The sequence below is a fragment of the Mercenaria mercenaria genome, chromosome 2 (genome assembly GCF_021730395.1).
Source record: "Mercenaria mercenaria strain notata chromosome 2, MADL_Memer_1, whole genome shotgun sequence".
In the NCBI taxonomy this organism is placed as follows: Eukaryota; Metazoa; Mollusca; class Bivalvia; order Venerida; family Veneridae; genus Mercenaria; species Mercenaria mercenaria.
In genome coordinates, this window is record NC_069362.1 from 72,685,448 (window position 1) to 72,698,828 (window position 13,381).

Below are 13,381 nucleotides of genomic sequence, written 5' to 3' on the forward strand. Positions count from 1 at the left end.
GCCTAACTCTATTTCTACATTCTCACTGAATGTAACTCCAGCCTAACTCTATTTCTACATGTTTACTGATATGTAACTCCAGCCTAACCTTTTCTACATTTCTCAATATTAACCAGCTAGCTCTATTTTACATGTTCTCACTGATATGTAACTCCAGCCTAACTCTATTTCTACATGTTCTCACTGATATGTAACTCCAGCCTAGCTCTATTTCTACATGTTCTCACTGATATGTAACTCCAGCCTAACTCTATTTCTACATGTTCTCACTGATATGTAACTCCAGCCTAGCTCTATTTCTACATGTTTTTACTGATATGTAACTCCAGCCTAACTCTGTTTCTACATGTTCTAACAATATGTAACTCCAGCCTAGCTCTATTTCTACATGTTCTCACTGATATGTAACTCCAGCCTAACTCTATTTCTACATGTTCTCACTGATATGTAACTCCAGCCTAGCTCTATTTCTACATGTTCTTACTGATATGTAACTCCAGCCTAGCTCTATTTCTACATGTTCTTACTGATATGTAACTCCAGCCTAACTCTATTTCTACATGTTCTAACAATATGTAACTCCAGCCTAGCTCTATTTCTACATGTTCTTACTGATATGTAACTCCAGCCTAGCTCTATTTCTACATGTTCTTACTGATATGTAACTCCAGCCTAGCTCTATTTCTACATGTTCTAGCTCTATTTCTACATGTTCTTACTGATATGTAACTCCAACCTAGCTCTATTTTTAGCTCACCTGTCACAAAGTGACAAGGTGAGCTTTTGTGATCGCACAGCGTCTGTCGTGCGTGCATGTGTAAACTTTTGCTTGTGACCACTCTAGAGGTCACATTTTTCGTGGGGTCTTTATGAAAATTGATCAGAATGTTCACCTTGATGATATCTAGGTCAAGTTCAAAACTGGGTCACGTGCAGTCAAAAACTAAGTCAGTAGGTCTAAAAATAGAAAAACCTTGTGACCTCTCTAGAGGCCATATATTTCACAAGATCTTCATGAAAATTGGTCAGAATGTTCACCTTGATGATATCTAGGTCAAGTTCGAACCTGGGTTACGTGCCTTCAAAAAGTAGGTCACTATGTCAAATAATAGAAAAACCTTGTGACCTCTCTAAAGGCCATAATTTTCATGGGATCTGTATGAAAGTTGGTCTGAATGTTCATCTTGATGATTTCTAGGTCGAGTTCAAACTGGGTCACGTGCAGTCAAAACTAGGTCAGTAGGTCTAAAAATAGAAAAACCTTGTGACCTCTCTAGAGGCCATACTTGTGAATGGATCTTCATAAAAATTGGTCAGAATGTTCATCTTGATGATATGTAGGTCAGGTTCGAAAGTGGGTCACGTGTCGTCAAAAAGTAGGTCAGTAGATCAAATAATGAAAAAACCTTGTGACCTTTCTAGAGGTCATATTTTTCATGGGATCTGTATGAAAGTTGGTCTGAATGTTTATCTTGATGATATATAGGTCATTTGAAACTGGGTCAACTGCGATCAAAAACTGGGTCAGTAGGTCTTAAAATAGAAAAACCTTGTGACCTCTCTAGAGGCCATACCCTTGAATGGATCTTCATGAAAATTGGTCAGAATGTTCACCTTGATGATATCTAGGTCAAGTTTGAAACTGGGTCACGTGTCATCAAAAAGTAGGTCAGTAGGTCAAATAATAAAAAACCTTGTGACCTTTCTAGGGGCCATACTTTTCATGGGATCTATATGAAAGTTGGTCTGAATGTTCATCTTGATGATATCTAGGTCAAGTTTGAAACTGGGTCAACTGCGATCAAAAACTAGGTCATTAGGTCTAAAATTAGAAAAATCTTTTGACCTTTCTAGAGGTCAAATTTTTTAATGGATCTTCATGAAAATTGGTCAGAATTTTTATCTTGATGATATCTAGGTTAAGTGTAAAACTGGGTCATATGAGCTCAAAAACTAGGTCATTATGTCAAATAATAGAAAAAATGACGTCATACTCAAAACTAGGTCATGTGGGAACAGGTGAGCGATTCAGGACCATCATGGTCCTCTTGTTACATGTTCTTACTGATATGTAACTCCAACCTAGCTCTTTAACTCTAGCCTAGCTCTATTTCTACATGCTCTTACTGATATGTAAATTCCCCCAACCAACCTGCATCACTGTCTATCCCATTTTGTTCTGTCCTCAGTGCATTAGAGTGTGAGAAATTTGTTTGTGCTGGTTTACATACAGGATATTCCTGCACGTTTTGCAGTGTTCTAGTTTCATGTTTTCCTAGTGTCAAAACTGACCATATATGAATTACAGAACAGTTTGTAGACTCATTTATACCAAGTTAAATGAAAGTTAGAAACAATAGTGGGTCCTGACTTTAATTCGAAAAGCTACAAGCATTACTTTCATCTCATATTGTTACAGTATCACTAGGAGAATAGTCAGGAGAAGTTTGCAAATGTTTTTTAAATGAGCCGCGCCATGAGAAAACCAACATAGTGGCTTTGCGACCAGCATGGATCCAGACCAGCCTGCACATCCGCGCAGTCTGGTCAGGATCCATGCTGTTTGCTGACAGTTTCTCTAATTCCAATAGGCTTTGAAAGCGAACAGCATGAATCCTGACCAGACTGCGCGGATGCACAGGCTGGTCTGGATCCATGCTGGTCGCAAAGCCACTATGTTGGTTTTCTCATGGCACGGCTCAAATATGTTTAGAAGTAAAATCTGAAAAATACATGCTTTAACAGTGTTTTGTATGTTTCAGCAGCCGCCCAATCCAAATATGCATACGTATGCCAGAAATGGACATAACAACTGTAACAGCTTGGAAGAAAAGAAACCATTACAAATACAATACCAGATTACGTCTGTATAGCATTTAGCCAATCAGGGAGATGCTGCAATCTCATTGGATAGTGCCTAAACACTTTGTGATATATGATTGGCTTGTGTATATATTATATATATATATATATATATATGTTAATCTCATTCAATATCTCTAATGGAAACGTTTAAAGATGTGCTGAATATATTGTGTTGGTGTTATGATGACAGCACAAGATATTTACGTAATTTGTGACTAAAAATGTGTTAATGATCATCAGTCAAAGATGTTTATATCCAGTATGAACTGTTTACAGAATGCAAGAACCAGTTGCCATGGGAACAAGGGAGCACCTTACCATAAATAGTATCATATATTTGTATAATAACAGCATCAGTTCAATATTTCATATTTAAAAAGATAGTTTTGTACAGCAGCTTTTTAATTTATACATTATCATAATCTGTTAACATTTCTTATGTGCAATGTGACAACAGACATATAGTAGCTGGTCTTAATATACAAACCTGAAATTGTAGTGCTGCTTACCTGCTTGAAGTATTTGACATCTTTGACTTTTATAAATCTGATATTCATTACCATATACATTAAGGGAGTAGCATTCTTTTACTTGTACTGTTAACATAATTAGATGTACCTGCTGTCAGATTTGGTTAATCAGATGTACTTCTATGTGAAGATTATGTCTGAACATACTGTGTGTTTTACAGTCAAGTTCAGTAAAAGTTGGTAAATCTGACTGAAGTAATGTTACCAATTAAGTGACTTCAGGGTCATTTTTGTAAATCATAGAGACAATGTCAGACAGTTTTCACGGGTATTGCTTAAAGAACATTTGTTTCCATTGAAAATCAGACATTTTAACCTTGAAAAATGTTTTATGTAACCAAGAAGGCAAGCCAAAATATTATCATCACATTCTATAAGGTTAAGTTAAACTTTTGGAAAACATGAATAATACATTAGCAGTAAGACTGTCCCAGCATGCTCGCTGATTCATCAATTATTCCCGCTTGGTTATTATGACCATAAAACACAGAGAGCAAAATGTATGCGCAGTTGACTGTACTATATCATAATTTAATACACCCAAGTCGGAACTATATATGGAATAATCTGTAATAAAGTAGTGAACAGCTGGCAGTGTTGGCTGTAGTACAAGATTTTAAACAGAGTTGAATGCTCTTTCAAATATATACTTGCATAGTTTTAATTTAAAACCAATTGCAGTTTTCTTTGGCTATAATTATCTAGGCCGTTTTTGCTTTTTCATCTTCAGACTTTCTAGACAGAATTTTGTAATGTAATGAGACAATAGATATTGGGCCTTTTTTGTTTGAAGATGGTGTAAAACTGTATATGAATTACTGTGGCAAGCTTGAATTATTGGCTAAGCTAATGTCTTCTTAATTGAATCCTGTGGAACAGCTGAGTGAATGCTTGAGACTTTTATAGAATTTTGACATAAAGACGGCAGTAAACATGTCGGGTTCTGAGTTATTTTGTATGTTGCTTTGATTGGAGTTATGGTACTTAGCAGTTAGGTAAAACAGAACGTTTTTGACTGTTATAGAAAACAAGAATAAAAAAATCATGTCAGTGTGTGTATATGGTGCAGCCCTTCTATTACATTATTACATGACTAGCGCATGCACTGCATGTTCTGTACTTTCATACAGTAGACCCGCTTTATAACAGGTTGAAAAATTTCCTGATAAAAAGCAAGCAAGAATCCATTTCACATGTCAAATATAGCTCAGTAAAGTGTCAAATTAATGTGAATAATTTTGAAAAATTTCTTTAACCCTTACCATGCTAAATTTCTATAATGGACTGGTCCATCTTCCAATTTGGGCAGTACCATTTTTCATTTGAAGGGGTGTTTACTAAAAATTTACTGACTGAATAGCGAACAGTGCAGACCATGATCAGACTGCACGGATGTGCAGGCTGATCTTGGTCTGCACTGGTCGCAAAGGCAGAATCACTTGCCGCCAGCAAGCTAAGAGTTAATCATCATAAGAAGGCATTGTCTCCTGGTATTAGATCAGATCATAGTTACTTAAGGTAGCCAAATTTCCAAGGTTGAACAGAAAACTGTCAAAACTCCTTTATTTAATACCATAAATGACAGTTTTCTGTTCAGCCCTTATGTTGTAGGCAGGTTGCTGTTGTAGAGAGCTGGCTGTTGTTCAAGAAGTTGAACAGATTTTATTAGTGATTTTATTGTTACTGTTTACCTTAAGTTTGATATTTTGTGTTATATGCTTACAGTATTGTGTACATAGATTTTGCTTAATGCATTTATATATATTACTTTAACAGCCATATCTTAACCATTTCATGTTCAGATTTTTGTGTGTTCCATTTATTGATACATTTTCCTAACTTATTTCATAAGTATTTTATAATGCCATATCATTAGTAACAGTTGAAGTGTCCAAGCACATGCAGAATTGACCATCTAGATGGAATTTCATACCAAATTTTCATTTTTCTGTTTCATCAAAGTATACTTTATCAAATTAGGATTTGATTTACATTTGACTTTTTAGTACAGTTTTAAATATTTTTTTCATTAACTTTGCTTAAGGTAGTTCTGCACGTTTGGTTCTAAATTTTTTCTACAGTGTAGAATTTGATTAAACTCTGATTTTTCAAAACTTCAGAATATACCTAGAAAATCCAGCAAATAAAAAAGATAGGGTCGTGGCTTGATTTTTTGCTAGACTGATTTGAAAAAATTAGACCCCATGCAATTTTTCATAATGGCAGTCTATGGGAAAAATATAACTTTCATAACATTTTCGCAAATAGAAATTTTTTCTACAATGTAGAATTTAAAGAAACTTCCCACAGTTGTAAATAAGCATAATATTATGACCTAAAATGTATATGTCCGTGTGCTTAATTTTGAGATATTTGACTATGATTGAAGTAAACCGCACTTTTCACGCTAATTTTATGACACTATTTTGACGTTTTAATGTTTTAGATGTTTTAATATCATATTTTAACTTTAGAAAGAGTGCCATTGTAATAAATTAAGTCATAAGTTGCTATTTATTCATAAAATGATTTTCATTTCCATACGCCGAATCCAGGCTTTATTCCACATTTTCCGGATAAATGACGTTACACGATCACTTCCGGTTAATCAAACGTGCAGAACTACCTTAAAAGAGTGAATCTGTTGTCATCCTGTGTAAACTTTTGTTCCATGTTAAATAATCTAATTTTGATACACTTTATTTGAGACGTAAATCTATAGACTTACAATTTTAAGATAAAAGAGGAAATTTTCTCCAGTTTTGAGCAGCTGATATCATCGGTTTAAAATAATCAGATATAATGCAAAGGTTAGACTTCTTGCAGCATTTTCCCCATTATTTGTTCAGAAACTCTGGGAAATCTTCTATTATCTTCTATGTAGCAGAGTTATTTTCCAAATTTCAGTTATTTGCTAAAATATAGTTTCTGTCTACAGCGTAATGTCAATTCTGTTAGATTAAGCATTGTAAAAAATCATCCAGTTGTTACGTATTTATGAACTGTTATGACATATCAACTATATCTACCCATTGTTCTATATATAGCATAATTTATGAGCAGTTTTCATGAGTGAATTAAATATTTATTGTATGGTTGATGAACTTGGTGTGATAGTGTGTCAGATGTTCATAGAAGCATGTAGATCTGCTGGAGATAGATCTCCATACCAGGCCTCACAATCTACCAGTCTCCCATCTTGTATTAATTACTCATAAAGATATACATAAAAAATGAGGACAAACTAATGCCTTGAAATTCTATCAGGCAAGAATTGAACGACTGATGGAAAACCAGAATGTTCTGATTTTACATCATTTTTTAATTGACAGACTGTGTTGGTTAAATTTCTGAGAAAATTTTTTGAATTTGCTGATTCTAATCAAATAATCTGAGCAATTTAACTAACTGAATTGAGAATGTTTTTCTATTAAGATGACATTCATTTGTATAAAATTATATAAGAATGTTTTTTACCTTGCATAGTGAATTACTACTCTAGACTTCAGAATCCATAAAAATATATACAATGTTATATCGGGAATTATTTGTTAAAAAATTGAACAAATTAATACATGTAATACATTGACATGTTTAACAATGATAAAACTGATGTATCAAGAGGTCTGGTTTTCATTTAACTTGATTGTTTTCTTCACTTAATGTGTTCTTGTGAAAACAAATCACAAAATGAAGAAAAAAGAACATTAAATTTACTTTCACATCATTTTACATAAATTTGAATAATAAAAGTCTGCAGGCCAGACTAATAACGAAGCTAATGAGATATTGTTCGTTCCTGTTCTTTGTTCTAGTTATATTCTAGTTTTCTCCTAGTTTGTTCTGTCTTTTCAGTATAACAGTTAGAAATAATTTCCATTTAGTACCAACAGCTTTAATTGATTTTTGAAGGTTTACAATTAATTGCTGTAAGCTTAATTGAGTTTATGGGATTTTCCAATCAATGAGTAATTTTATTGATCAGCTAATGGTAGCCACCCATCTTCAGGTAGAATCTACCAACTTGTTGTACAGATTATTACCCGTTATTGCTTTAATTACGATATTTTCCTGCTAGTTTGAGCTTCTCATCATGCGTAGTCGGAGTGAAAATTGATAATATCCTTGCATACCCGCAGTGTCACAGGAAAAATATGGTTTATTTAGACAGAAATTAAGTGAAAACTGGTGTTATAAAAGTTATTTCTCTGCATGAAGACATTGCAACAGCTCTGTAAAGCATTTCTTGGTTAAGTTAACTGGCAGCTATGGCATAACTAATATACTGTTGAAATATGGCACTAAACACAGAACAGTTTGGATTCTGTTCTATATAAGGGAAATTCAAATATACTTATTTGTGAAAATATTCCAGAATCACCTTTCTTTGAATAGTGGACATTTTTTATCTTAAACCAGAAGCCTGTGAAGAAGTTGCTTCAATTAGTATGAATCGCTTTAAAATGAGTTAGCATAATTGACAAAGTATTTACAGAATATTGTGCCATAGGGTTTTGTTACTGAAAGGCCAGCATGACATGTATTACTTATCCTATTGAATACTGTTATATTTGAAGTTTTCATGTTTCCTACATTAAACAGTCTTTCATTCCTTGGTAATTGTCATGTTCCAGCAGTGAAACATTTCCAAGTAAAAATTGTGATTTTCCAATAGGGTATTTTGAATCGTGAACAGTAAAATTAAAGCGTTGTAAAGGAGTGATGTGTCTTTAACTTTCTGTATTACGTCTGAAACAATTCTCTAGGGTTTGTGAAATCATTAACTTTGCTTTAACTTCCTGCTTAACAGATTTGCTAGAACACATTTCCATTATGTAGTATTTTAATGTAACAATTCCATTTAAGTAATTTAACTTAATTGATAGGCAATAGTCCCTGCAGCTATAAACTGTAAATGGTTCTGGATACCAGTATTTTTCAGTAATTACTGCCAGTGTAGATATTCAGTCTCACCGCCTTAAATTCAAACCAAAATAGGGTGCAAAATAAAAATACTCTTCCATTTTTTATGAGGTTATCAAGGGAGTTAACTCATGGTATGTGAAAAGCCTCAACTGTCAATATAAGCATTAATATAAAGGGCAGCAGTGAGTTAGGCCAGTATGAATAATGATCAGAATCATATTAAGTGTAATGAAAGTTCTGGCCCGGAGAAGAGGTAAAATGACAAACTGACGTGGACATTACTCAGTTCTCAAGTTTTGCCATCTTCAGCAGTATTTTCTGAAGTATGAAATATTTTGCTCTATTCCTTTTGAGACAAAATGTATCTCAAAAGCAATTTTAGAATTGATACGGAATAACAGGGTATATCTGCAAGCAATATTTGAAAACAATATTCCTGTTGATGACAGAAGTTGTCAGTCTTGATGACTCCCGCAATTTATACAGATATGTGAGAAAAGGAAGAGACAATAAAATGAAACAAAATTCTGAGATCATTAGGCAGTTTGATCACACTAGCAGACACTGTCAAAAAAGTCAAGGATTGGCTACCAGTCAAGTAGCATGGTAAAGGGCATTTTATAAAAAGAGATTACTAATAGAGCGTTGTGCTTTCACAAAATCATGTACGAAAGAAAATAAAACAAGTTTCATATATCCTAAATATAACAGTTTCATGTCATAAATGTAGCAATATTTTTTTTTACAGCCAAGATGAAGATTCAGTTTTATATGTCATAAATATAGCAATATTTTTTTTTCAATATAGACACAAGCTTTTTTCATACGACAGCCAAGATGAAGATTTGAGGAACAGTTGTAATCCTGGAATTACTGTATTGCTGTTATGAAATGGCATTGACTTTTTTATAAGCCCAAAGGGACGTATTATGTTATGGTCCCGGTGTCTGTCCGTCCGTTAGCAATTTCGTGTCCGCTCTGTAACTCTTGAACCCCTTGAAGGATTTCAAAGAAACTTGACACAAATGTTCACCACACCGAGACGACATGCAGAGCGCATGTTTTGGATGTCTCATTTCAAGATAAGGTCACACTTAGGGGTCAAAGGTCATATGAGTGTGTTTCGTGTCCGCTCTGTAACTCTTGAACTGCTTGAAGGATTTCAAAGAAACTTGGCACAAATGTTCACCACACTGAGACGACGTGCAGAGCGCTTGTTACGGATGACTAGCTTCAAGGTCACACTTAGGGGTCAAAGGTCATATATGACTTTGCTTTGTGTGTATTGCTATGCATTGCAGTGCTCTTGTTTTTATTTGGCAGATCCCTTTTTGTTCTCTTACAATTATTTTTTTTTTTAATTACTTCCTGTGTTGTTACTATAAATAGCTTATTTTGAAACTTTTTTATTATTGGTAGTAGGGAAAAACTGAGACCACTTTTCTGTGGTACATCATGGATGGTACATCCAATTTTTAGATGCATTTTGACATAAATTTACCTGGTAAGAATTTTTTTGTGGACTTAAAATTTTTTTGGGGGGAAATTTCTTCTTTTTGTTGTTCCAGTCCTTTGGGCTTCAACAGTCAAGTTCTTTAAATTTTGCTCCCATCCTCTGATGTAACCCTTCGGGCGTATATTGCCCCGCTTGGCGGGGCTCTTGTTTCACGTATGTATATATAACTTCACCATGTATGTTCTTGTTTTTATTGTGTTAGTGTAACAATGATTTACCTCAGTTGTTCGGTAATTGTGAGCATTATCTGTTATGTTTTATAGACATTTACTTATTGTGTAGGGCCATAGATTTGTTATATAAATTCATTGTGATACTTCCTGGCAACTTGCAGTGTTTCACATATTTATTTCTGTATATTTTTATTTGTCAGTATGAATTTTTAATCTTTAGCCAAGACAAATATGTATGGTTGCTAACTCTTCTGCTAACAAATGCTGGAAAAATTAAGACATAACTTTTCCTCATGTATTATATCATTTAAAACAGTGACTAAACCGTTTGTCATTCAAATTTATTTTAAAATGCCAAAATATAGAGAAAAACACAAAAAAAGTGTTTTTGATAAATCATCTTTCACATATTTTGTGTCATTTCAAACATTTTGTGATTAAACAGTTTCACCACAAATTAATATCAATTTTTACTTTACTTTTTTGTGCTAACAGATATGGTTAAGAATTCTGACATTAAAATGTACCCAAGATTATAAATTGCAGAAAAAACTTTTGCAACTGCAGTTATTTTTTTGTCCTAGAATTATTTCTAGCCATAATTTTGTGAGACCTTGTTCTTTTAGCCCCTGCCATGAATGTGGAAGAGGGATATAGAAATGTAATCCATCCATCTATCTGTCTCTCATTTGTCCAGACATTAATGTTTAAACCACAGAAGAGAAAGAACCGTAACTATCTTGAATAATGCTTTAAAAATCGCCTCCCCTTAAAGGACAATGACATTAATAGGTGGCAGTGAAGCCGAGTGCAGAGCAAGAGAACTGTGACTGTATCTTTACTGATGTTCTAATTATCTCTTTTTCTTACTTTATCTTTTTATCTGAATGATAATGTTAAAATCACTGGAGGGAAACTTGATGTAATGATGGATATGAAATGAGAGGGAGTGCAAGAACCACAACTCTGTCATGAATAATTTTTGAGTTATCTCCCTTTTTTCCTGATTTTCTTTCATTTGCATGATACCTGTATAACCAATGGAGACACTGTAACGAAACCTGAAATAATGATAGATGGCAATTGGTTAAAAACCAATTTCTATCCTGAATAGTGTTTTAATTATTTCCCCTTTTGTACTTACTTTTTTGTCTGGACTGTATTGTTTAAAGCTGTGGAAGGGAATGAAAAGAGAGTGAATATAATGATAGGTGGCAATAAGAAGAACTACAGAGGGCATTACACAAGAACCAAAAATCTGTCTAAAATAATATTTACTGGGACTGTTAGATAGAGCTATTGCACTTATTTGTTGGTGTCTACATTGGCATCCCTGCACCAATTTAGTTGTTTTGTGTATGTACCAGTAAGCTAATGTCTCAGTAACCACAGTGAGAATTGTTTGAAACTTTGCAATCTTATTCACTGTGGTGATTTGGCATGTGTCTTTGGCAGGTTCAGTAACTAACTTGCATTTTTACAAAATTATGCCCCTTTTTCAACTTAACGATTTTTGGTTAAGTTTTTGTAGGTAAGGTGGTATCTCTGTTACCACTAATGAATGAATTGAAATTCTCACACTTGTTCACTGACATGATCTAGAATGCACTGCACAATTTACGATAACTTTAATTTGCATCTTTTACAACGTTATGCCCTTTTTTGAACTTCACTTTTTTATTATTTTTTTTTACATACCAGGTAAGCTGGTATCTCAGTAGACGCTAGTTGGAATGGATTGAAACTTCACTCACCTGTTCACTATGATAATTTGACATGCGCTGCACAGGTACTATTACTCTTTTCTGCAATCTCATAAGTTAGGCCCCTTTTTGGACTCATTTTTTCATTCATTTAACATTTTTAATGACAAGACTTTTAAATAGTCGAGCATTGCGGTCCTCAGACAGCTGTTGTTGAATTATCTCCGTTATTGTACAGAACCTGCGGACAGAACCTTTCGTGCCACTGGAGGGAGTTAAATGGTTTATCAATAAATGGTAACGACTATAATGTCTGCTTTCTCGATTACTGTCTTAATCCCTGTTCTGCCATAAAAACAGCAGCAGGGGATATAGCTCTCTTTCAAGACTGCTCTTGTCAAATGTTTGCTTTAGTTGTATTTAGTCTGTGAAATAATCTTAAGCACAGGCAGTCTATTATCTGTTCATACAAAATGTACTTACTGTAAAGTTTGCTTAAACTGGAATTTGTTTATCCGGTAGAATATTTGTAGCCATCATATGAAACATACACTGCTGCTTAGAATAATGACAGAAAGCAGTACCTTAGATGAGTAAATTTTTCTGTGCTTGTTTAGCTAAACAGGACAAAAAACAGTTTCAAAGCTAGTAACTTTCCTTTGAATGTAAAGCTAAAGGACACAGAAACCAGTTCTGGGGAGAGTTAGGTATTTTGTGCTTGTAAAGCTAAATTAAATGGAAAACAGTTCTGTATTGAGTAACTTTCCTCAGCTAAAATGTGTTGTGTTTTCAGTTATTATTGTCAGTAGTGTACATAGGGCTATGTATGTAAATGTTACCATTTTTGTGAGTACTCATTTCTGCAAATATAAACTGTTAGCAAACATAATTTTGCAGAAGCGTTGTGTCATAGAGAAAAATCTTACATTGACTTAACATTATTATAAATATTCTGATTGGTTATATTGTGATGTGTGTAACTGAATGGCAATAATATAACAGTAATGTTTAACACATTTCCTGTAAATAACAGCTCTCATACTTTGAACATGACTGTTTTACAGATAACGTTATGTATGTTGCCATCATATTGCAAAATATACAAATAAACAAGGAGACTGCGATTACTTATTTTATTTTAACCCTGGTCATTTTTATACGCCTGAAGGGGGCGTATTATGTTATGACGCTGCTGTCCATCCGTCCGTCAGTTAGCAATTTTGTGTCTGCTCTGTAACTCTTGGACCCCTTGAAGGATTTCAAAGAAACTTTACACAAATGTTCACTACATCGAGATGACGTGCAAAGCGCATGTTTCAGATGGCTCGCTTCAAGGTCAAGGTCTCACTTGGGGATCAAAGGTCATACCTTCAGGTGTATATTGCTCCGCATTGCGGTGCTCTTTTTCTGGTTTTATGTCCTACTGGACCCATGATTACCACCCCTTCCCACTCCCCTGAGTGGGTTTCATAAAATCATTCTGATGTCATTCTGATGTTACAGGTATACAAGTGGACATGCAGAAGATTTTAATTCTGCAACTTTCAGATGCCAACTTGCTTACTAAGTACATACTAATCAATAAAAACGTGACAAAGAACCCAATTTAATGGGTAATTTACCACTGTCTGTATAAACTTTAAACCTTACATCACAAGGTATGTTCCA

At 34.1% G+C, this 13,381-nt stretch overlaps 1 protein-coding gene across 9 annotated transcripts in view; it reads left to right on the plus strand.

The window, feature by feature from the left end:
• Positions 1-12,837, plus strand: part of LOC123564302 (uncharacterized) — a 139,130-nt gene extending 126,293 nt beyond the window's left edge. For 7 of the 9 annotated variants that reach the window (XM_053536935.1, XM_053536936.1, XM_053536938.1 and 4 more), the window contains one exon: positions 2,763-12,837. In XM_053536935.1, the coding sequence (XP_053392910.1) occupies positions 2,763-2,873 (111 nt within the window). In that variant the 3' untranslated portion in view covers positions 2,874-12,837. The remainder of the gene's footprint in view (positions 1-2,762) is intronic. The other 2 variants (XM_045357798.2, XM_045357789.2) reach the window with 1 other exon arrangement.
• The last annotated feature ends 544 nt before the right edge of the window (positions 12,838-13,381 follow it).